General features: G+C 43.3%; 1 protein-coding gene across 1 annotated transcript in view; it reads right to left on the reverse strand.

Annotated features, from left to right (window-relative positions):
- GNA13 (G protein subunit alpha 13) overlaps positions 1-26291 on the reverse strand; it is an 85228-nt gene that overhangs the window by 55845 nt on the left and 3092 nt on the right. The window contains exon 2 of the mRNA XM_029599324.1: positions 15998-16224. Within this exon, the coding sequence (XP_029455184.1) occupies positions 15998-16224 (227 nt within the window). The remainder of the gene's footprint in view (positions 1-15997; positions 16225-26291) is intronic.

Genomic DNA, 26291 nt, shown 5'->3' on the forward strand with positions numbered 1-26291 from the left:
CCCCCCCTTGCCAAGTAACAGCGCTCAACACATGCAAACATGTTGATAAGGCTATTAGTCATTGCCCAGGATACCGAAAAACGTACGCAGCCAATCTGCACATTTTACACCCAAAAAAGTGTACAGAAAAGCTGAAAATACTGCTTTTCTGTATATCCTCTGACTTAATATCTTGGTGATATTAAGTCAGAGGAACCAAAAGGTTAAACATTTTTTATTTTTTTATTTATTTTTTTAAATGTGCTGGTGGTCAGGTTAGGAAAATGGACTCAACTTAAGGAGTGTCCGATTTCCTAACTCGTGGCTGTGCACCAGTTAGGAAAACTGATGCTCTTAAAATTGAGCATCTGTTTTCCTAACCTGACAGCCACCTCTCCTGGGCCAAGGAGGCGCGCTAGGGGCACATAATCATCCCTAGTGCCTCCTTTTAGTGTGACCCCATTGTGTATCACAGGCCCAGGAGAAGGGGCTGTGCATGCATTCTGAGAGCGGGTGCAGAAATGGGTGCTTTTTTTTTTTTTTTATTAGTGCAGCTGTACTGTATCAGCCTGTCTATTCCCATTCTGTATCTATGAGAAAGGAGTTTACCACATCCAGCCCTGGACTACTTCAGCAGTATTTGTTAAAACAGTGACCCAAATAAGTTTTTTGCATAGCATACTGCGAATGCTATATTGTGTGAGTTGAGCTACCTAAATTGAATGAATCGGAAAGCAATTTACCAAAAATAAAATATTCAAACTGAACAAAAATTTGAACAAACAAGATTCATAACATGCAATACAAGTGAGGTAATCAAATTTGCAGATGATACAAAATTGTTCAGAGTAGTTAAATCACAAGCAGATTGTGATAAATTGCAGGAAGACCTTGTGAGGCTGGAAAATTGGGCATCAAAATGGCAGATGAAATTTAATGTGGACAAGTGCAAGGTGATGCATATAGGGAAAAATAACCCATGCTATAGTTACACAATGTTAGGTTCCATATTAGGTGCTACTACCCAAGAAAGAGTCTAGGCGTCATAGTGGCTAACACATTGAAATAGTCTGTTCAGTGTGCTGCGGCAGTCAAAAACACAAACCTCGGTATAAAAAAGTTATAAATAAATAAATAATTAGAAAGGGAATGGTGAATAAAACGGAAAATGTCATAATGCCTCTGTATCGCTCCATGGTGAGACTGCACCTTGAATACTGTGTACAATTCTGGTCGCCGCATCTCAAAAAAGATATAATTGCGATGGAGAAGGTACAGAGAAGGGCGACCAAAATGATAAGGGGAATGGAACAGCTCCCCTATGAGGAAAGACTAAAGAGGTTAGGACTTTTCAGCTTGGAGAAGAGACGACTGAGGGGGGATATGATAGAGATGTTTAAAATCATGAGAGGTCTAGAACGGGTAGATGTGAATTGGTTATTTACTCTTTCGGATAGTAGAAAGACTAGGGGGCACTCCATGAAGTTAGCATGGGACACATTTAAAAGTAATCGGAGAAAGTTCTTTTTTACTCAGCGCACAATTAAACTCTGGAATTTGTTGCCAGAGGATGTGGTTAGTGCAGTTAGTGTAGCTGTGTTTAAAAAAGGATTGGATAAGTTCTTGGAGAAGTCCATTACCTGCTATTAAGTTGACTTAGATAATAACCACCGCTATTACTAGCAACGGTAACATGGAATAGACTTAGTTTTTGGGTACTTGCCAGGTTCTTATGGCCTGGATTGGCCACTGTTGGAAACAGGATGCTGGGCTTGATGGACCCTTGGTCTGACCCAGTATGGCATGTTCTAAATGCATTAGATTCGGCACCAAGACTCTGGCCCTTTTCATTATCAGTAGTCCCTACTGAATTGCTACTGGTTTTTCCTTTCCAACTGGTGTCTGTGTATGGTGACATACATATATGGTATTAAATCTTCTGTTAATGGAGCTGAGTACTTTAAAAAAAACAAAAAAAAAAAAACCCAAGAAAAACACCTTAACATTTATAAAGCTAGAATAAGAAACTAAAACCAACAGAAACATTAAAATCTGAAAATGCAAATGCTGGTTTAATGCACTAATTTCAAACTTTTTTAAGATGCTGCAAATCATTTACTGCTACAAAGCCACATAAAATGAATGTGCAAAATATAGCTGGCCTGGAGTTTACAGTAAACATTTGTGCTTCTTTCACTGGTGCAATAAGCCTCTGCTCTCCCATCATAAATTCAGGTCCCTGCTAGAGTTCCAAACTGCTGTCACTGAAGCAGGGGCCACGTCTCTGTAACCACTGCAAGCTTCCAGCTATTCCAAATAAAGCCAAGCAGAGCTGGCACAATCCTCACACAACTCAAAACAGGGCTGTTTGCCCTGGTCCCACAAAGGCCGGCAAGCGAGGTCCAAGACACAGATTTTCCCAAGATTCCCACAAGAAAAGCCAAGCAATTCTAAGGCAGAGAACAGATAAAAACATGAACCATGCCATAGACAGAATTACTAAACTTTTTCACTTAGGAGATCCTGGGGGAGGGTCCAAAGATTTCACTGAACAGGAAGTCAGTGTTACCATGTATATATATATATTGTGACTACTATGAAAACATTCTTATGCTGGTCTAAAATAGACTTGTCAAAATTATGCCATTTTGTAACACTATACATAAAGAAAAAGGTTCATCAAAACAAATATCTGTCTGTGTTCAGAACAAAAAATTCCATTCACAAAGGTGCCTAACTCCTGGCAGAGCCTGAAGAAAGCAAATGTTGCTTACCTGATGTAACAGGTGTTCTCACAGGACAGCAGGATGTTAGTCCTCACAAATGGGTGACATCGAGGATGGAGCCCACCACGGAAAACTTCTGTCAAAGTTTAAACAGAACTTTGACTGGCCCCTACTGGGCATGCCCAGCAAGGCACTGACCCTGCAGCCAGCAGGGGTCTCCCTTCAGTCTGATTTTCAAAGCTACAGGCAGTGCCTAAAAAGTAAAAACAAAACGAACCCAACACCGCGGGGTGGCGGGCGGGTTTCGTGAGGACTAACATCCTGCTGTCCTGTGAGAACACCTGTTACATCAGGTAAGCAACATTTGCTTTCTCACAGGACAAGCAGGATGGTTGTCCTCACAAATGGGTGAGTACCGAGCTGAGGATGTCCTGACTTGCACCAAATGCACCCAACGACGTGCAACAGGCAGTACAAGTGGGGTGGAATTTGGGAAAGGGCATCCGCACCCTACCGGGAAGGTGGAAGGGTGTTGGTACATCAGGTTGGAAAAAGGTTACGCAAGACAGATTGGCCGAAGATGGAGTCCTATCTTCCAGCTTTGTCCAAACAATAGTGGGCTGCAAAGGTATGGAGAGAACTCCAGGTTGCAGCCCTGCAGATGTCAGGAAGCGGCACCGATCGAAGGTGTGCCACTGACGTCGCCATGGCCCTCACAGAGTGTGCTTTGACACGGTCTTGGAAAGGAATGCCAGCCTGCTCATAGCAGAAAGAAATGCAGTCCGCCAACCAGGAGGAAAGAGCCTGCTTACCCACAGGTTGTCCTAACTTGTTAGGATGGAAAGAGACGAATAATTGAGTGCTCTTCCTGTGAGAAACTGTACGGTCTAGGTAAAAGGCTAGAGCTCGTTTACAGTCTAGGGTATGCAGGGTCTGTTCTCCAGAGTTGGAATGGGGCCTGGGAAAAAAGATAGGTAGTATGATGGATTGATTGATATGAAACTCAGAAACTACCTTAGGTAAAAATTTAGGGTGAGTGCGGAGTACCGCCCGGTCCTGCAGGAGTTTAGTGTAAGGCGGATAGGTAACTAGGGCCTGTAATTCACTAACCCTGCGAGCTGAAGTGATAGCCAAAAGGAATAACACTTTCCATGTGAGATACTTTAACTCACAGGAGTGCAGAGGTTCGAAAGGAGGTTTCATTAGACGACCAAGAACCAGATTAAGGTCCCAGGATGGGGCCGGAGGCCGTAAGGGTGGCTTCAGATGGAGCAAGCCTTTAAGAAAACGTGTTACTAGGGGTTGTACTGAAATAGGGACACCCTGTACACCTTTATGGAAGGCGGCTACCGCACTGACATGCATCCTAATGGAAGAGGTTTTAAGACCTGATTCAGAGAGATGCCATAAATAGTCCAAGAATTTGGAAATTGGACAGGAAAGGGGATCAAGGGACTGAGAAGTGCACCATGATGTGTACCTTTTCCATTTGTATGAGTAAGACTTTCTTGTGGAAGGCTTTCGTGAAGCTATCAGGACTCGAGAAACGGAATCTGAAAGGTTGAAAGGCTGAAGGACTAACCTTTCAACATCCATGCCGTCAGGGACAAGGCTTGGAGGTTGGGATGGAGGAGGCATCCGTCGTTTTGAGTGAGCAGATGCGGGTCCTTTCCCAGAGGAATGTGCCTGCGGATGGAGAGATCCTGGAGTATTGGAAACCATACTTGGCGTGGCCAGTAAGGTGCTATCAGGATCATGGTTCCTCCGTCCTGGCGTAGCTTCACGAGAGTCTTTGACACAAGAGGAAGTGGGGGGAATGCGTAGAGCAGACCGGTTGTCCACTTGAGGGAGAATGCATCCCTCGGCCGAGAGTTCTGGCTCCGAATGAGAGAGCAGTAATCGTCCACTTTGTGGTTCTGAGGGGACGCAAAGAGGTCTATGCAGGGAGAACCCCACTTGTGAAACAGAGAGGTCGCTATCAGAGGATCGAGTGACCACTCGTGCGGTCGGAAGACACGGCTCAGCCGGTCTGCCAATACATTGTCTACTCCCGGCAGGTAAGTGGCCCTGAGGTACATAGAGTGGGAGAGGGCTTCCGCCCAGATCTGCGCAGCTTCCTGACACAGAAGGAAGGAGCCTGTGCCTCCCTGCTTGTTTATGTACCACATGGCCACTTGGTTGTCCGTCTGGATTAAGATTATCTGATGAAAGAGATGATCTTTGAAAGTGCGGAGCGCATAGCGGATTGCTCGAAGTTCCAGGAAATTGATCTGGTGTTCGGCTTCCTCGTTGGACCATAACCCTTGGGTTTGAAAATTGTCCACATGGGCCCCCCAACCGATGTGGGAAGCGTCGGTGGTTAGGATAACTTGCGGATCCGGTGGAAGAAAGGGTAAGCCCTGAAGGAGGTTGACCTGAGTCGTCCACCAAGTTAAGGATAGGCGCAGCGCTTGTGTGACTGTGATTATGGAGGACAGAGGCTGAAAAGCTTGAATCCATTGTTGTCGTAGAGTCCATTGTGTTACCCTCATGGCTAGTCTGGTCATGGGAGTGACTTGAACCGAGGATGCCATGTGTCCTAGGAGAACTAGGAATTGGCGAGCTGTGGCAGTGTCTTGAGACTGGAGCTGGTGAGCTAGGGACATGAGAGTTTGGACCCGTTGTAGCGGAAGGTAGGCCTTTGCCTGTAAGGTGTCCAAGTCTGCCCCAATGAAAGATAAGGTTTGAGATGGGACGAAGCAAGATTTCTCGTAATTGACAAGAAACCCTAAGGAAAGGAGTGTGTTGATTGTCAATTGTAGGGAGGACCGGGCAATCTGAGGGGTGGAGGCCCTGATCAGCCAGTCGTCCAGATAGGGGTATACGTGGACACCTTCCTTCCTGAGGAATGCTGCTACAACTACGAGGCATTTGGTGAAGACCCGTGGAGCAGATGCCAGACCGAAAGGCAGTACTCGGTATTGATAATGGTCGCGGCCTACGAGAAACCGCAGATATTTGCGATGGGATTGTGTTATCGCAATATGGGTATAAGCTTCCTTGAGGTCGAGGGAGCATAGCCAATCCCCTTTCTGCAGCAGAGGGAGTAACGTGCCCAGGGTTACCATCTTGAACTTTTCTTTTTGCAGATACTTGTTGAGGGCTCGAAGGTCTAAAATTGGACGTAGCCCTCCTGATTTCTTTGGAATTAGGAAGTATCTGGAATAGAATCCCTTGCCTCGTTGAGAGGGAGGAACGAGTTCTATAGCATTTGATTGCAGAAGAAGAGATACTTCCTGTTGTAATTGAGCCAAATGGCTGGATAGACTCCACGCTTGAAGCGGCGGGGAGTCTGCCGGAAGAGTTATGAAATTGAGGTGGTAACCCTGTGCGATAATCGCCAGCACCCACTGGTCTGAGGTAATCCGTATCCAATGCTGTAGAAAGTGGCACAGACGACCCCCTACAGGGATGTGGGGGAGTGGGATATGGCATGTGCTCCGAGTCGGGAAGTCAAAGGCCTGCCGCAGGCCCGGGGGGTGGGGCTACAGCAGGTCTTTGTTTCCGAGGTTGGCGTGGCTGAGGTCTGGTGGAGGATCGAGCCGGACGAGGCCTAGTCGACGGAGGGTAATAACGACGTGGCCGAAAGAATGACTTTTTGGAGTCCTTCTTAGGTGGTGGTTTGGAGGATACCTCAGATGGAACAGACGAAAGTTGTTTCAACGTCTCGTGGTGATCCTTCAATTCCGCCACAATTTGTTGAATCTGTTCTCCGAACAGAATATCCCCTAAGCAGGGTAAATCGGCTAGACGATCCTGAACCTCTGGGCGAAGGTTGGATGATTTTAACCAAGCCCAACGTCTGGCTGAGATGGCAGTAGCTGAGACTTTCGTGGAAGCATCGAAGATATCGTAGGCCGTTCGGATCTCGTGCTTCCCAGCTTCAAATCCTTTGTGAAGGAGGGCTTGAAGCTGTGGCTGGTATTGGTCCGGTAAGGTGTCAGCGTAGTCCTGCATTTGTTTAAGGATAGCTCTGTTGTACTGAGTCATATAAAGTTGGTATGAAGCTATACGAGATATCAACATAGCCCCATGATACACTTTCCTTCCCACACTATCAAGAAATTGGTTGTCCTTGATAGGGGGAGTGGAAGAGTGTGGCTTTAAACGCTTGGCTTTCTTTTGCGCAGACTCAACTACAACAGAGCGATGATCCAGTTGAGACTTCTGAAATCCTGGTGCTGACTGAACGAGGTAGGTTGAGTCAGCTTTTTTTTATTGACTGGTGACACAGATGAAGGTGATTCCCAGTTTTTCTTTAAAAGATCCAGAAATACTTGGTGAATGGGGATGGAAGCGATGATCTTGGGGGCATCCAGAAATTGGAGCAGCTCCATCATTTGGTGCCTGTCATCGGTCTCAGATTGCAGCTGAAAAGGCACAACTTCTGACATCTCCTTTACAAAATTTATAAAGGAGAGATCTTCAGGAGGAGATCGTTTTCTACTCTCTGTAGGAGATGGTGGGGATGGTAAATCTGTATCTGAAGATGAATCATCACCCCAGGTATCATAAGGATCATGTAAGGTTTGCTGTCCTGAAGGACCTGGTAGAGGATCCAAAGGCATCGATGGAACCGGTGCTGCAAGCGGAACAGTGAACGGCATCGAGGGCTTCGGGGCCACCGATGGAATCGGTGCCGATCTTGGAATCGATGGAGCCGAAGGATAAATCGGTGGAAAGGTATGTGAAGGCACCGATGGAACGACACCGGACGGAGGAATCCGGAACGGTGTTTCTCCTGTCGATGAATGTCCTTCCGGAGATGATGGTGTAGTCGGTGCTAATGAAATCACCGATGGAAGGGCGCGCATAAGTGCCTCCATACGATTTAGTATCGGTGCCAACGCTTCCACTATAGGCTCGGTGGTCGGTTCCATCCTCGGTGGCAGAGTCGGTGCTGAGGTCGGTGCCTGAGGCGGTGCCGGAATCGGTGCCGGAGGCGGTGCCGGTGGAGGCTGGAATCTTCGCATCGCATTCTCGATGGCCTCCTGGACCAGCCGGTCCAGTTCTGCCCGGAGACCAGGGGTAAGCATACCCGGGTCGACGGGAGAGGGAGGCTGAGGCAGGGCCGGAGGGACCACCGTAACCGGTGGGATCACGGCCCCCGCACCCCGGGAGGGTGAGGGTTTCCTCGGTGCCTGCGAACGAGACGTGGACGGTGCCAGGTCCGACCGAGGCTTTTTCTTCGGTGGCTCGGCCTGTTCAGAGGTCGATGGTTGCGGATCCTCGACGGGCCGAGACTTGTGCCGTCGATGGCGATGCTTATCCTTCCGATCTCCTCGGTCATCCGGGGAGGGGACAGGAGTCGACGGCCGAGAAGTCATCGATGGTGGACGGTCACCGGCGGGTTGGCGATGGTGGTGCAACTTCGACGGTGCCGGTTCCGATGACGTCGATGCTATCGATGGCGTTGGGGTGGGTGCATGGAAGAGGAGCCCCATCTTCTCCATCCTGGCCTTGCGACCCTTAGGTGTCATTAAGGCACATTTGGTGCAAGTCAGGACATCATGCTCACTACCCAAACATAAAACACAAACCCTATGGGGGTCAGTGATGGACATAGTCCGGGTACAATCCGGACATCGACGGAACCCCGTCGCCATGGCTTAAGGCCAAATTTAGGCGCGGGCTCAGTAAGTTCCCACAGGCCTCAAGGGCCAAAATCGACGGCCGCCGATTAAAAAAGGGAAAAAACTTACCGGTTTCCGCGAAAGTGACAAAAATTTGTCGAAGGGAGACCCCTGAGGGGCAAATTTTCTTCGGATAGAAAAATACCGAATTCCTGTCAGGAACGTGGTAAGAGAGCTCCTTTCACCGCGTGGCAACTGCTGCGCGGAAAAAAGAAGACTGAAGGGAGACCCCTGCTGGCTGCAGGGTCAGTGCCTTGCTGGGCATGCCCAGTAGGGGCCAGTCAAAGTTCTGTTTAAACTTTGACAGAAGTTTTCCGTGGTGGGCTCCATCCTCGATGTCACCCATTTGTGAGGACAACCATCCTGCTTGTCCTGTGAGAAAGACTCCATTTTCTTTAATAAAAAATAAAAAAATTTTGCTCTAATATTTGTAAATCAGATATCTTTAACAACCGGACTTTTCAATGTGGATATTTGTACGACAAGCTTTCAAAGGGTTTAGAGTTTGGACTGGTGCTTTAATGAGCAATTTTGATGTGAGATCTGTGGTCATTTTACTTATTAGTATCGCCTCCTGATTTTTATTTGATACTCTTGAACTTTATTGCACTTTTTTTGCATCGATACTGTTTCACGCTGTTCAGTGCATTTTTTGATTATAATCTTGAAATTTGGACTTAAATTATTTCTTTGGCAATCCTCAGACTTACTTTCATTTGATATTTTTCCTTTTGCAGTTTAATAGGCTTTAGATGTTGGCTGCGCTACCCGGGCTGGGCGTGCTTCCGAGGGTGGGCTGCGATGCCTTTTGTTGCCGGGGCTCATTCTCTCTTTCAAGTTCAACCTGTGCTATTTTGATTTTGGGTCATGGCTCAGGTATTCCCCACCCACCCCCCTTGAAAAAAAAATGTTCTGGAAGGATGCAAGGGTTTTGCAGATTATGTGGTTTAGTGGGACTTTAGTACTACAATGTTTGGGTACTGTTGTTATTGTTTGGGGGAGGGGTGATGGGGGGGGGGGGGAGCTGTACAGGATGGGTTGAGGGTTAGAGGATGTTCTTGGGGTTACCAAAAATGAACACTTGTGAATATTTATTGCAATTCATGGGTAATTTAGGTAGCAGCTTTGTTGGGCATTTTCTAAAGGCTCTATTGGTCTTTAATTATGTTGATTGCTCCTAATAGATTAACATCTGATATATGTATTGTCTCCCTCATTGTACATGAAATTTCTAATCCAATTAAAAGATCCAGAATATTACATTTTCTCATATATCAGATAACCAACGTGACATCCCTGCAAGAAATACTTTCTAGTGAATATGATAAATTGCAAAGGTCCTGGATAAGTAAAGAGTATGATGCTTATTCCTCCAAAAGTAGAGGAGAATGTATCCTTTGAAGAACCTTCTTTACTGATTCATCGTGCCTACTGTGATCCTTAGGGTTGCTTTGTTATTTTGGAAGAGAGTATTTGACCAATGACTTTGCTGAATATCCATGGCCCTAATAACAGACAGTCCAAATTCTATAGGGGTTTCAGAAGGTGCAGTCAGGCTTTAACACACTTTTGGGGTGGTGCATTGGGGGTGACTGGAATCTTTTAGATCCAAAACAAAGATAGCTTGAGTACTGGTGAATGTTTTCTGGATCTATCCAATTTTTGTCTTGGTAAGAATGTTTGGCAGGAGAGATACCCAACCGGCAGAAATTATACTTTTTTTTTCTCCTAGGCACCAATTCTATAGTCATCAGATTGATTGTTTTTGGCACGGTCCCATTTTGGCTCCCAAGGTATGGGATGATGATATTTTGACCTGTATGATTTCTGATCATAATGCTCTATTTCCGTTGGGTCTCATCTACTTGCAAGGTTATTCAGACCTTGGAAACTTAATACCTCTTTATTGGGGGGAAGGAGGTGGTCAGGGATTTAATCCATTACACAAGTGTTGATTATTTTCAAGCATAATCTGACCACATATTTTGACCCCCACATTGCACTGGGAGGCTCTTAAAGCTGTGGTCTGAGAAAGAATTATTTCATATGCAAGTCACCTCAACAAAAGTAGGAAAGTCAAACCAGAGTTGGAGGCTGAAATTCATAAATTAGAGTTTAAGCAAATCTGGAGGGTCCCTGCTATTCTTAAAAAATTAAATTTGGCCAGAGACGAACTTAAGAGTTTGTAAATTCCTAATAATGAAAAATCTCTTTGGTTCACATGGCATAAATATAAGCATCACCACAATCTAAACCCACACAACTGAATATAATATGGTAAAACAAATAGTAAAATCAATATTTTATATCAGGAACCCCTCTAGAAGATTTTTTTTTAGACAGAAAGGTGGTAGTTTCATATGTTGTACTGTTTTAAAGGTACCATCCAGGTTACCCAAAAAAACCCCAAAAACTTGTTATAATCAAAATGATCATCATTCACCAGATTTTATAATTTTTTGTAATGCCACCAATGAAATCAATTTAACTTTTTCTTTTGCTCTATCACTGTGGAAAATAAACTGATTATGATTCCGCCCACACCACTTACTACTATCTTCTGGTCATTTTCAAATATCAATATATTATCAGCACCGTGTTCAAAACAAAAATTGTTCTTACAAACCACACAAGAAAAAATAAAATTGTTCTCTTAGCTGCTCATTGTTCCCAACTTGGCCAAAGTTTCAGACATGATTCTTTGTCTGGGGTCACAGCATGCTGAATGAAAAAATTATTAAAAAAAAGAACAGGTGGATAGATGGTGGTATGTTGATCATAAGTTTTTTGGGTAACCTGGATGGTACCTTTAAAACAGTACAACATGAAACTACCACCTTCCTGTCTAAAAATATTTTCTAGAGGGGTTCCTGATAGTAAAATCAATAATATTTTATATTTGTTTCACCATATTATATACAGTTGTATAGGTTTCGATTGTGGTGTTGCTCTTGTATTAACTTACACTAGGGGGTTTTGTTTGGCTTTTTGGTATATAAATATAAGCATGGCAGGAAGGCAGAGTCCCTCCTAGCCATGGCTGTTAAGGACCGTTCTATTACCTATGGCAGTGGTTGTCAACCTTTTTTCGGTCAGGACACACCTGACACATGCATGACACCGCTCATTACAACCTACAGCAGAACTTTAAAAAAGGCCCCGTATTTTTATTGTTATAAGCCAAGGGAAAAATAAGAGTATTCTCTCTGAACAAATTATATAAATAGTAAACCTCCCAAACCAGAACAGCACCAACTTAACAGCACTCAAACAGTAGCTACCTTACCTAAGAAAAGGCAACACTGAAAATATTACACCAGGCCTTAAAATTCTAATACTTCAATTAGGAAAATGGAACAAGCCAGGCTGCTATAGAGCCCTACTCAGAAACTACATGTAGCAGAACACCTCACCTCTGGCACATGTGCAGACCCTCACCTACAAAGAATAAAGAGACCATAAAGCATAAATAGAAACATGCAGTCAAAAACTGAACTGGAAAGCTCAATAAGTCAGACTCTGTATGCAGTGCAAAGGAAAAAGAAAGCACCAGTCCTCATAAAGCAAGAAATATAAAATAGCAGTAAAACCATTCTAATAAAAAGAAAAGATTTCAAAACAGCTGATGAATGGCATATCCAATTAAAAACAAAAAATTTCTAGACACCAATAAAATATTTTAAAAAAGCAATTAAAAATAAGGATTAAAAAATGCTGTTCTCCATACATTCGATTTCCAAGTGCCCTGCAATTGTTGTGAATTAGGAGGAGGGGGTTGTTTGCAAATTTCTCCTCTCAGTGTCTCACACAGAGGCGCTCTCACTATCTCCCCACTGAACTAGCGGCAATATCTTCTTCTTCCAGCTCTTGTACCCTTGAGAAAGAGTCCCATCTGCCACAGGGGCTGATGTCGCTCCTCATTTTGCTCCAAGCTGACGCTGCAGAGACTTTACCTAACAGGGTCTCTTCTTCCTGTGTGCGCGGCCACTGCACTTCACATCCTCTTCCGGGCTGTGGGGACACGAAGAAGAGACCGTGCTCAGAGTACTGCTGACTCCAGCTCTCTTGCCGTGATCATAGCCCATTGTGGAGGAAGTGTTAGTCCTGGGGGAATTCTGCGCTACTGCAGAGCACAGAATTTGCGCAGAATTCCCTCCCTGCGCAGAAAAGGGCACAGAAGATGCCCGGCCCGGTTCTGTTTGTACGTCTCACTCTGCATGTCAACGTGGCCTCTAACCCCCTACACTACTACCTAAACCTCACGTTACTAGGTGTGCCTCCTATAGTAGCATAAATAGCTAACTACTACAAGGGCCTTATAGATAGTCTGCTCTTGTGTGAGGAGGGTACAACACTTGGGCTAATATGAAAATGGAATTTGTATTTACATGGTGATTTAGATGCTAAAATGTGAACACATTTGGAGAGCATCTTGTAGAATTTGTTTGCAGTAAAGCTAAAGTGATATTCAAATTATTGCATAGAATATACTGTACTCCAGCCTTTTGTTTTGCAAAATTCAGTAATGCAAGTTCTCTGTTGGAGAGGATGTAGTCAGGAGGGAAGTTATATGCATATATGATGGGAATGTAAAAAAAAAAAAAAAAAAGATACAGTCCTTTTGGTCCCAGGTGTTGGATCTTATCTCCACTATCTACAGTCTGCGACCGCACGCTAATTCTTCTTAGTGTCTTCTGGGTCTGTGATCCACCACATTCTGTATGAGAAGACTGAGGAAGCTGACTAACCAACTACTGCATGCTGCCCACCTGACCATTGCTCACTTGTGGAAGTGTTTTCCTACCATGGGCTGAGAGCACATGGTAGGCAAGATGGAGACCTTGGAAAGGATGACTTATGCCCTCCAAGAACAAATGGACCAACATTAACGTTTGGAATCCGAATTGGAGTTGGCAGTGGGAGAAATGCTTAGACCTAATTTATCTTTTCTGATTATTTGTATCATACATGTATTTTTTTGCTGATTCTACCATGATCTGTTTTTATTGTTGACTTTGTATTATGAGTGTGCTTTGTTTTCAAACGAACAGTTTAAAAAAATCTGAGTGCTATAGTAAGACTGGAAGCTGCCGTGCCCACCAGAATAAAACCTTACATCTGCAGTTTCTGTCTTGGATACTAACTTTGCTAACCGTTTAAAAGGATTTTTTTTTTTTGACTGGACAGTTTTCTCCTAGTCCTTTGGCCTTCCAGCTCATTCAGAACCAGGACTAGGTGTCATCAGCATTCTTACATAATCCAGGAATTTTTTCCCCTTTGTTTTGCATCTCACCCCTGCCTTCTTACTTATTTCTAACCCTGATAATCCAGTGGTGTCTGAGCCCTCACTGAACCACCAGGGTAGGAACTGAGAGTAAGAAAAAGGGGTCTGGAAGATAGGGGTCTCAGCCTCCAGGGGCTGGATTTATTATTATTATTATTATTTTTTTATTGAAAGTGAAGATTTTGCGCAGGACTTTAACTGCACAAAGTGTTTTCCATTTACAGCCACCTCTGAATGGGAGTAGGGGTAGAACAGAGTTTCCATGCAAATGCTTGGTGTTTTTTTGTTACTTCGAGCTATTGGCCCCTTTAAGACAAGGGGCCAGGAGAACCAGGACGTTCACCAATATCTCAATGCTCCGGGGCAAAGTTAGTCTCAACTCTTCAAATCAAGCCATGCTATTTGATTTGCATCAGCATATTTTTAAGCTGATTAGCTTGCAATTGCTGGCTAATCAGCTCATTTAAATATGCACGGTGCAGGAACCAGATTAATGTGAGATATTTGAAATACCTTGCGTTATCCCCGCATTAGGCCATTTACTGCATAGTAAATGGCTTAACATGGCTTTGTGAACAAGCCCCTAAATTTGTACCTGATATAATGGAGGGTAAAGTGACTTGCCCAAAGTCACAAGGAGTATCAGGGGGATTTGAATCCTGGATTGCAGCCTGCTGCTCTAAATAGAGCTGCTACTCCATGCTTTTCGCTGCATAGCAAAATTTACAAGCCTGTCCTACGTATCCTCTTAGGCCAGAGGCCCACACCCATGAGAGTCTGAAGGTACCAGCTCTCAGTGCTGTTTTGAAAGTATCAAAGGTCAAAATGACCAGATGCTTACTGCACTCTACAGTATTCAAGCAACTGAAAAATTCCTCTTGAAGAGATTCAAATTTTTTATGCCCATTCCAGAATGAAATGTACTTAATCATGCAGCTCTAGTAGGGTGTTATATGGAATTGAAGCATAGTGTTCTGGGAAAAAAAAAAGTTCCCCAAAAAGAACCAAAATCTGGGTTTCACACCCCAGGGAAAAATGTGAGACCTTGACTTTCTGGCTCTTTCCAAGGCAGATTCATTGACCACAGATTAATGAGGTAACTTGATTCTATCAAATCATTCAGCTATATGGACATGATACATCTATGGACTGAGTCCCACTGAGTTTTCCAAGCATGTTTCATGGATGCAGTTGCAATCAACCCTGGCTCCAGTGCTTTGTTAGTTGCTTCTCTCCCAAAAGCTAACAGACAGACTGATGCAACAAAGTGCTCATAAACAATGTGCACCCAAACTTGGCGTTTTTTTGGGTTTTTTTTACACAAACACACACACACCCCCACCACGGGTACTAGTTAACAGCCTCATCAACATGGTACTTACATGTGATGAGGGCTAATAGCTACACGCTGGTTTGGATGCACGTTTTGGACATGCTAATCCCCTTATTGCATCAGAGGTTATGGACACGCATCCAGATGGCACGATATTGCATAGGCCTGATACAGTGGTAGGACAGTGTCACAGCAACTGAGAGATAGCTAAAGAGGTCTAACAACTAAATCCTAGTTCATTAGTTTTTAACTAGTCAGCACTCCATTGCATGATCCATACTAAAACCTTGACCTGTTTAGTGATATGTAAATCATTCTGAGCACTTTTTGACTGATTTATTGAGTAGCTGCTTTTGACTTGTTTAAATAAAGATACAGAAAGAAAAGAAGGGCAGAGATCAAAGTACTGCTCATCGGAACTCTAAACACTCAGGAAGAGGGGCTTAATGGTTAAATGAATAGGCTGAGAAACAGCGGAGTCAGGGTTCAGATCTCCCACCAATGCTACTTATGACCTTTGGCAAAGCACTTTAAATCTCAGTATCTCAGGTAACCACTGAGCTCTCTGATACAGAGATATTGAACTTGAATACACTATTGCTACTGTATAGCACTGAGTACATCTGGTGTGCTATAAAGAGTAATATTACAAACCAAAATTTCCATTAACCCAGTACTATATAATTCATTTTTGGTTTATGCAATTCCATCCAGTATTTCATGGATGACTTGGGGGATTTTGAAAGCGCCAATAAATATGCAGTGATTTAGCTTGTCTCCAGCTTTATAATTTAATCTTAAATTACTGACATTTAGAAAGGTCTGAATAATATCAAACTTTAATTTTAGGATAGTTGAGTCATCGACCTATTCCACTTTTGGAAAATGAAACATCTATGTATAGATAGGGATCTGCATTTTTTTCAGAATTCCCCATAAAATATTAAAGTCTATCAATAAATCAAATAAGAAAGCAGAGTGTTCTGCATAATGAATATCTTACCAGTTGAAATTCTCTGCGTCTGTCATAGGCATGTTGGATACCACTGTCTGCCCATAATGCTCTAATTGATGGTAGATACTGTAAAAAAACTTCTGTCTCCACTATTCCCTGTGCCACCATAGATGACCGAGTGTCGAACGCCATCATAACTTCCCCATGCTTCTGACTGGAAGGATTCCCCCATGGGATGTGAAGCTTCTCTCGAGCATCTACTAGCACTCGCACACCTGCATAACAAGTCAAAAATGTAATTTAAGAACGTCATTCCACTACCATATTGATAGTTACTTTATAACAATGAAATTCATACATCCCAACTTTTCTCAATTATACCTAAAAGACCAGCTGAGTTACTACATATATATTCAAGGAGACACACAAATTGAATATTGAATTCAGGGATTACTCAAAATCCCATTTTGCAATGTGAATCATTTTTATTCCATCTGCCACAAATTCAACCCTCCTACACAGGATGGAAAAATGCACTGAAATGAAACTAGTCAATCCCTTGGCCAATTCAGTGTTTTACAGCAAGTATCCCCTCTATGGAAGAAAGCATTAAAAGCAATATGGATCCAAGTTGATCTCAAATGGTTTTTTAATGCAAGAACCTATCAAAGAAAGCTCTACAGATTTCTCTCAATTTTACAGTTTTACAGAACTAAGAAAAGCTGCTTGGAAGACCTGCAAGTCTCTATCTCTAACCCAAAAATAAACAGAATGCTTCAAAATTCATAAAAAGCCTCAGAAATCTGTTAACCAGAGAAAATGTATTGGAATTACAATATATTTGCCTTGCAGAGGAAGAAGGGAGGTTGCAAACCAGAGTTCAAATCCCATTTTTCACTGACATTTCCTGTGACCTTGGGCAAGTTATTTTATCTCCCCTTACCTGATTATAAGCTCTTTGGAGCGGATACTTATATCCGAAAAAATGCTGTAAACCCTTTTAAGTTAATACTGAAAAGGTGGTCTAGAAATACAAATTTATACATAACTAGTTCTTGTAAGCCACATACGGAGCACTGTCATCCTAGTCAGCTACAGAGAATGAGAAAATCCTTGGGATAAGAAGCATGGAATCTACTGACTTTTGGCCAATCCAGGTGGCAAGATCGCAACTTTTGAAAACAGGATATTGGGTTTGATCGAACTTTGGTCTGACTACTCCTGGGGGAATTCTGCGCTACTGTGGAAGGCAGAATTTGCGCAGAATTCCCCATCTGTGCAGAATGGGGAGTGCATCCCGCGGCACACGCTCCATTCGTGGCGAAAATGAAGGTCCAGCGCGCCGTTCGCAGCACACAGGGGCCTTCCCTTTTCACCTTGAACAGCGCCCCGGGCTTAGTCTTTGCCACAAATGGAGCGCGTCCCGCGGCATGCCGGTGAAAGAGTGTGTGTGTGTGAGAGAGCATGGGAGGTAAGAGAGGGTGGGTGTCAGAGAGGGAGCCTATATGAGGGGAAGGGGATGGCGGTGAGAGAGAATGTTGTGTGAGAGGAGAGGAGGTGTGGGGGAGGGTGAGAGTCAGCTTGGTTGGTAAGAGGGGGAGTGGGGGGGATGCTTGAGTGTGGGTTTCAGAGAGAGGGAGCCTATATGAGGAGATTGTGAAGGAGTATGTATGTGTGAGAGATTGGGAGCTCATGTGTATGAAAAAGGGGTCGTGTGTATGTGAGGGTGCTAGCCTGTGTATGTGTGAGCCAGAGCCTGTGTGAAGGGCTGCGTGAGAGAGAGACATAGGTAGCCTGTATGAGGATGTATGTGAGAGAGAGAAAGGGAGATTGTGTGGGTGTGTATGCAAGAGAGGGCCCTCTATGTGGGCATGTGTGCGCGCGCAAGAGTGAGGGAGCCTGTATGAGGGTGTGTGTGTGTGTATGTGTATGTGGAAAGGACACTTACAGTGAATTTCTAGGGAAATTCTGCTCAAAATATTTAAAATTTTGCAACTTTTAAGTAATAACTTTTTTCTGTAATAATTTAAAATGTAATTAAAGATTGTCATGTAAATTGTGTTATTTTGACCAATATAAAGTTTGCAGAATTTTCAGTTTTTGTGTGCAGAATTCCCCCAGGAGTAGGTCTGACCCAGTATGACAAGTCTTATGTTCTTATGAGAAAATCTCACTTCACTGCAGCATCTTAGCCAGAAATATAAATGTTTACCTTAAGAGTATAGAAAAAAATATTTTACCTCTAATGTTTTATTTATGCCTGTTTAAGGCAGTTGAGTTTACTGAGCCTTCTTTCAAACCTCAGATCAAAATCATTTTGCCTAAAGTGAAATTAAAATATTACTTTCCAAAGTGTTTTTATTACCCCTTAAAAGTATTAACCAGACAGGACTGAGCTTCTTATATTGATATATTGGTGGTGGTATATATCTATGTAAGACTGTCCTTGAAAATCCTGCAAATACTCTGAAGTTTTCTAGCTTTTAAATTTTGCTGGAATTGTATTTGTTCAGGCAAGTCATTCAGAAAAAGCTCCAGGCTGCCTGTGCCCTGAAGCTTAAAAGACAACTGCAGGAATTCAGACTGATCAGCTCTCAGTTAGAAATAAGATAGTAGAAGGAGATGAAGTTAAAGATGACAACCATTCTAAGGGTCAATCTATGGGCACATGTGGAAGACCTGGATTCAACTCTTAGAACAGGTGCTTGGCTCTCCAGACCAGCCAGGGCTGAGGATACTGCTGAGGCAGTGCTCCCATACCTGGAGGGGAGTCAGTCAGTCATCGGGCAATGGCAACATCTACTGGTTGGATTAGAGTGCCATGACAGCAGGGTTCTAGATAAAGCCCTGATGCATGGCCCTCAACCAAGGACTGTCACTGCAATCACTGGGAGAAGAGCATAAAATAGAGGAAAAGCATCCCAGATAATTGCAAATGAAAGATCATGGCACAGGATTCCAACCCCACAGCTATAGAAGGAAACTGCCACCCTCTCCTTCCCCTCAACCAACCTAGAAGCAATACAAAAATTAGATGAAATATGAATGATTGTGGTTTACTTTTAACAAATACATTTCAATATTATTCAATCGAGTCAACTATATGCACATATACTGTCACATGGGCAAGTTCCACTAAACTCAATTTGTGATTCTGTATAAACATTTTACAGTTTCTCCCTTCAGGTGGTATATAACGTAAGGTCTTGCAGCTTCTACTCTAGTCTAAACCCTGAAGGAGAGAACTAGGATCCTGTCCTTTTATGAAGCCCGCATTACAGATAAATATCCGTACAGCCCAAAAAGTGTAGTATGAATCAGAGTTCCCTAATAAGCTTTGTATAACTTGTGGGGAGGGTGAGTCTTAGTTTTTATGGTATAAAGGACTGAAGAACTGGAGAGCCTACCTGGATATAACAGAGCAGAATAAACATTGTTTGCTTTCAATCAAATCAGGCCGATACAGTAAAATGCGGCCGCAGTTTCCCTGTTTCTAACCCGCTGTGGGCGCACAATTGGGACGCGTAAGGCGATCCCGCGATTCAGTATCCGGTTTCACGCGTCCTTAGCGCTTCTTGAAACCGACGCATATCCCTTTCTGCACGCGGCATGTATATATGTTAATGAATGGATTAGCCATTTCCTCCGATACTGTAACGTGCGCTCCGATTATCTCCTTTCTAACCTGCTATTTTGCCGCGTCTTTAACCTGTTAATTTACCGCCTACCCTTTACCTGGCGTTAGTGTGATGTTCGATCAGCTTCGTACCGGACAGCGCCATGGACAACCTGTATGTTATTGCTCTGGTGCTAATTTTCATTCGATTGAGAAGGAGAATGAGATATGCTCGACTGAGAAACGCAGGAAATGCTCGGCAGATTGGAGAGGTGAACAGGGGTGGGCTGCAGCAAGGAGAACCCATCCGACCCGAGAACCCAGCTGCAAGACCGGAGGAGGTACATGATCTGTTTTTGTTTAGCTGTAAAGAACAGCGTCCGTGTCTTCTGGCGCCTCTATTGACGCCGGAAGATGGGCGCCCGTAAACACAGGCATCCGTAAAGGCGGAGACGAGAACGCCTCTACGGACGGCTAGGAACAGGCGTGAGTGACGTCACGGCGTACATTCATACGCTTCGCTGGCTTGAGCACCCAAACTGACGGGCCCCCAAGTCAGCAAAAGCGTATGAACAGGCGTGCGTGACGTCACGTCACCCGTGCACTACGGGCGTGTGTTTGTCAATCTTCGCCAGCGGGGGCCGCTGGAAGCCGCTTTCGCCGCCGGCTGCCCCCGGGAGGCAGAGAGGGCTGAAAGAAAGAAAAAGTAAGTTTACTTTGCTTACACTTATTCACAATACTTTACATGTCAAGTCGCTTTTCACCTGCCATGATTCGGGGATTTTAGGTTTTCTTTTGGTTAAATTTGGGATCCACTTCCTGGTACCTGTCATTTCAAATGTCATTTGAAATGACAGGTACCAGCGCACCCGGGATACTGAATAGGCGCTGTATAAAGCGTCTATACAGTAAAATGGATTGCGCTTTATGGACGCGGCTTGCATTTGCAAGCAATTTAAATAGAGTATCAAGCGGTATGTGATCCGAACTGTGCGTGCGGCAAACGTGGGTGCGCCCGGCACTGCCGCACTCTAACGCGTCCTTACTGTATCGGCCCGAAAGAAAGGGACTGAGCAGAAGAGCTATATATATTTTTTACCCCTACAAATCCACGTTAACATGCTTCTGTGCAAAGACCGTTCTAAATTTTACATACATCGTTCCCATAGCTGTATGGGTTTAAAATAGTTTCCAACTCATAATGCCCTAATTTGTAATTTATAAACTGAACAACAATGTGACTGAAGTTAGTCACAGACCTGATACTACATTTCTAACCAGCTTTTGTAGCTATTAACAGAGTTCCAGGCATTAATGCCAAAAAACTGGAGACTTCTTACAAGAATGAGAAGGTCAACAACATGAAAGGAGCAAGCACACCAACTATCCAAGTTGTGTATTCACATGTGCAGGAGATGTCTTTCTAGGCATCCCTTACACTCAATTCTGCAAAAAAACTGATTTGGTCAGAAGTAATGATTTTTCAATTTCACTCTCCAAATATTTTATACACTCCAGTGCATTTCTGTGGGAAAGATTCTCTCCCCCATATCATTCTAACCAGTAGTGAAACCTTGGTTTGAAAATAGTTATAAAATACACTTTAGGTAGTACCTTACTCCACAGAGACTGAACAAGATCTATCCAAGTATTGGGTATGTTTGTTGCTGCCTGGACTATGTTGAATATAAACAGATTTTACTCACGGTGAGTTACAATTAGGTATTTCTCTGTCCCCAGAGGGCTTGCAATCTAGGTTTGTCCCCGAGGCAATGGAAAGTGATGAGACTTGCCAAAGGTCACATGGAACAGCAGCGGGATTTTCACTCTGGCTTCCCTGGTTTTCAGCCTGCTGCACTAACCACTAGGCCAGTGGTTCTCAACCTTTTTTCTGTCAGGACACATCTGATAGATGGTCCTCACCATGCGAGACACAATGAACACATGAACACCATGCGAGACACACTGAACACATGACAGTTACAGGGCTAGCTAACCCCACCCCCTCAGTAATGGGTATAAAGCAGAACTAGAGCATTTCCCATACAACTCACCATACAAAAGAGATATTCTGGTGTTATCTCAATAACAGCAACACAAACGCCCTCTACTACCAGGCGCAATAGCCCTACTTATAAAAAGACAGCAGTTCACCACCAACGCATGTCCAACTGAGAAAACACAACAAATAAAATGAGGTATTTTATGTGCCTATGTGCTAGTTAAATCTCTCACCTCGGTCATACACACAAGATCAACCTTCACCAAGTACAGAAAGACCACAAATATGGATACAAACTGGAATGAAAACCCAAAAAAAGCCACTCTGCATGCAAAGCAAACCTGGAAAAATGGAAACAAATATAGCACCTAACAGAGTCCCAGGATCTGCAATAATACACACAAACTAATCCGCACAAAGTTACACCTGTATTATGGCATGCACTCAAATGGAACAACCCTACATATAAAAAGGCACCACTACAAATATTAAGCCAGGCCCTAAACACCAATACACCTCACATTAGGAAAACAAAGCGCCAAGCTGTCAGATTTCCACACAGAAATAACTAGCACTACGTATATGAAAAAATGTTTCAAAATAGTTGAACAGATCTAACAATTAAAAACTCTAAAAAATTAAAAATTCTTCAAACACCAATAAAATATTTCAAAACAGCAGACATCACATAATACCCAATAATTAAATAGGTAGTCAATCAAGAAAAATGAACTTAAAAAGCCACCTTTATTGTATCCTCTCTAGCAGTTTCCTTCTCCTTCCCCTTGTAGGCCACACAGCAGTAGCTGCTGAAGTTGTCCTCATGGCCCTCTTCCTTAGGGACCTTAACCAGTCTCTTCTCTCTCACACACACATACCAATCATCTCCCTGATCAGTCTCTCTCTCAATCACACACATGCTCTCTATTTCGCTTACACACAAGCTTTCAATCACACACATGCCCCCTCTCTCTTTCAGCCACAGCCAGCCAAACATGCTCATCTGTTCTGGGACCAATGCTTTTTAATATATTTATAAACAACCTGGAAATGGGAACAAGTGAGGAGATCAAATTTGCCGATGACAAAATTATTCAAAGTTGTTAAATCACAAGAGGATTGTGAGAAATTACAAGAGAACCTTGCAAAACTGGGAGACTGGGCATGCAAATGGAAAATTAAATTTAATGTGGACCAATGCAAAGTGATGCACTTAGGGAAAAGAAACCCAATTTATGGCTACAAAATGCAAGGTTCCACATTAGGAGTCACCATTCAGGAAAAGGATCTAGGTGTCATCATTGGAAATACGTTGAAATCTTCTCAGTGTGCAGCAGCCGCCGCCAAGAAAGCAAATAGAATGCTAGGAATTATTAGGAAAGGAATGGAAAATAAAACAGAAAATCATAATGCCTCTCTCTCCATAGTGTGATCTCATCTTGAGTATTATGTTCAGTTCTGGTCACCACTTCTCAAAAAAGGCATAGCAGAATTAGAAAAGGTGCAGAGAAGGGCAACCAAGATGATAAAGGGGATGGAACAATTTCCCTATGAAGGCTAAAGTAGTAAGAACTCAGCTTGGAGAAGAGACGGCTGATGGGAGATATGATAGAGGTCTATAAAATTAGGAGTGGAATGGAACAAGTAAATGTTAATCAGTTGTTTACTGTTTCAAAAAGTACAAAGACCATGGGACACAGTGAGGTTACTAGGTAATACATTTAAGACTAAGAACCTTCCCCCCCCAACACATAATTAAGCTCTGGAATTCATTGCCAGGGGATGTGGTGAAAGCTATTAGTGTAGCTGCATTCAAAAAAGGTTTGGACAAGTTCCTGGAAGAAAAGTCCATTAAATATTAGTAAGATAGAATTGCAGAAATCCACTGTTTAGTCTTGGATAAGCAGCTTGGAATCTATCTATCCCTTGGGATCCTGCCAGATACTTGTGACCTGGCTTGGCCACTATTGGAAACGGAGTACTGGGCTTGATGGATCTTTGGTCTAACCCAGTATGGCAAGCCTTATGTTCTTATGACACACAGAAGCACCCTCCCTGTCTCACATACACATCACCCACACACAGAAGCACCCTTCCGATCTCAAATACTCACACATACACACAAAGGCTCCCAGCTGAACAGCTCATCTTCGGCAGCGGCTAGCAGCACCTGTCTTCTTTTCTTCTGCCTCTGCCAGCAGCATGCGACACACCAGTTGAGAATCGCTCCACTTCACTGGAGTGTTTTGTCCACATTTAATAAAGCTGGCTCATTTCCCCCTTTTCCAAGCATCTGAACAATGCACTGAGGAAAAACTGCTACCCTACCAGTGCATGCTATAGGAACATTTTCTAGAATTGAGGCACATAGTACAAAGACTGTATGTTCCCTCTGAATGAACACATCAGTGACCTTACATATAAAATGCAGAATTTCTCAATACCACAATCACACACTCCCACCATATATGCAACATAATCCAAGTGCTAGCAAGTATCCGCACCAGCCAGAGAGATCTTGTTCAACCTACATGAGATAAGGTACTACTTACAGTGTATTTTATAATTATTCTCAATCAAATAAGCAGAGATCAAGGTCTTACTAGCACTGGTCATATCACTCTACTGTTTTTCTGTAAAGCCATGCCCAAGATCTTTTTACCAAGCTAAAAGATGCCTTTACTTATTCAGCTCATGCAAGCCAATAATTTAGTTTAGCGATAAGGTCCATAGTCTGGCATCCATACCTACACAATTCAAATGAGATTTTATTTTTTCTGTAGGCAATCTTTGGTATCTTTTCTTATGGGAACATTTTGCTAGTAACTATAAAAAAAAAAAGGTAAATGGATTGGACTTGAAAGAGCATTTGCTTAAACAGGTTTTCTACAGATAAGCTCTAAGATATAAAATTATTTTTGGCCTGAACTGGCTCCTTCAATAAAAAGCTACATACATCGTCTTTCTGAAAAGGGTTTTACAGATCATTTATGATCAGATAATATATTGACAAGTAAATATTGTTAGAAGTAATTTGTAGTAACATTTAGGTTTATAAAGATATATAGTTCACAAAACAAAAGGAGAACCAATACAGAAAGAATGTTCATAGCAACTAAAGAAAAAAAGTGTCAGAATTAACCTATCATACAGGCCGATACAGTAGTGCGCTGTTAACCCGCGATTGGAGGCGTGTTTTGGACGCGCTCAATCCTCCCGAACCTAATAGCGCCCGCAACATGCAAATGCATGTTGATGGCCCTATTAGGTATTCCCACGCGATTCAGAAAGCAAAATGTGCCGGCACCAGGAAAGTGCACAGAAAAGCAGTAAAAACTGCTTTTCTGTGCACCCTCCGACTTAATATCATGGCGATATTAAGTCAGAGGTCCTGAAAGTTAAAAAAAAATAAAAATTGAAAAGGCCCATGGCTTGAAACCCGGACACCCAATTTTGCCGGCATCCAGTTTCCGAACCCGTGGCTGTCAGCGGGCTCGAGAACCGACGCCGGCAAAATTGAGCGTCGGCTGTCAAACCCGCTGACAGCCGCCACTCCTGTCCGAAAAGAGGCACTAGGGACGCGCTAGTGTCCCTAGCGCCTCTTTTTACCGCTGAGCCTAATTTAAATACATTTATTTACTAATTGCGGAGAGTGCCCTGTGCGCTCGCCCGCTCTCCCGCGATTTTACTGTATCGGCCCGATAGTACTTCTAATTACAATATTCCAATGAACCTTCTCTAACCGAAATACTGTTATGTAGCATCTCATAGGACCTAAATTCTACAATCATTCCAACATCACACTTTGCTATTGCAAAGGCCCTATAACAGCCACATAATGTTACCTTACTGCTATTAACAGGCTGATACAGTAAAAAAATGTGGGAGAACAGGTGCTCCGTGCTGAGCGCCCACTCTCCCAATGCACGCCCAGGCAGCTCTTCCTGGGCACACAATTCTGTATTTAAATGAGGTGGTGCACTAATAAGGAGGCCCTAGGGACAATAGTGTGTCCCTAGCACCTCCTCATTAGCGATAAAGGTGACTGCCTGCGGCTCAGACAACCAACGCTCTATTTTACTGTGTCGGTTTTCGAACTCGCTGACAGCCACAGGTTAGGGAAACTATGCCGGTAAAATTGAGCGTCCATTTTGCTAACCACTGACTGGCAGGCAGATTTTCTCTCACTTTTTTAAGTTTTGGTTCTTCAGACTTAATATTACTAGGATATGAAGTGGAAGGGTGTATAGAAAAGTAGTATTTTCTGCTATTTTGATGTGCTAAACCCCTTACTGTATAAGGGGTAATAAAAATGTGCGGCCAATTGCAGGTTAAATGGTGCGCTTGGCCGAGTGTGCCTTACTGTATCAGCCTGAATGATTTAGCCTCCACAAGTCCTTCCATTCTGATTTCAAATACTTCCCTTTCCTCTAACTCTGTAGAGTATCTTGCTAACTTTTTATTGCCATTTTTAGGGAAAACATAATTCAATATTCAAGCATCACATGGGATTTTTTTTTTTTAATTTTAAGAACCACAAATTCAAGGACAAGGGGGTCATGGTATGAAGCTGGAGGAGACTCCAAGGAAAGGGTGGTAGATGCCTGGAATAACTTAATGAACAGAGGTGTGGAAATCACAAAAAATGTAAGCATGCTTGGGATAGACACAGAAGGAAGTGGTAGAAACAGCATGAAGAGGTTGGATTAACACCAATGAAGTAG

The sequence above is a fragment of the Rhinatrema bivittatum genome, chromosome 4 (genome assembly GCF_901001135.1).
Source record: "Rhinatrema bivittatum chromosome 4, aRhiBiv1.1, whole genome shotgun sequence".
Taxonomy (NCBI): Eukaryota; Metazoa; Chordata; class Amphibia; order Gymnophiona; family Rhinatrematidae; genus Rhinatrema; species Rhinatrema bivittatum.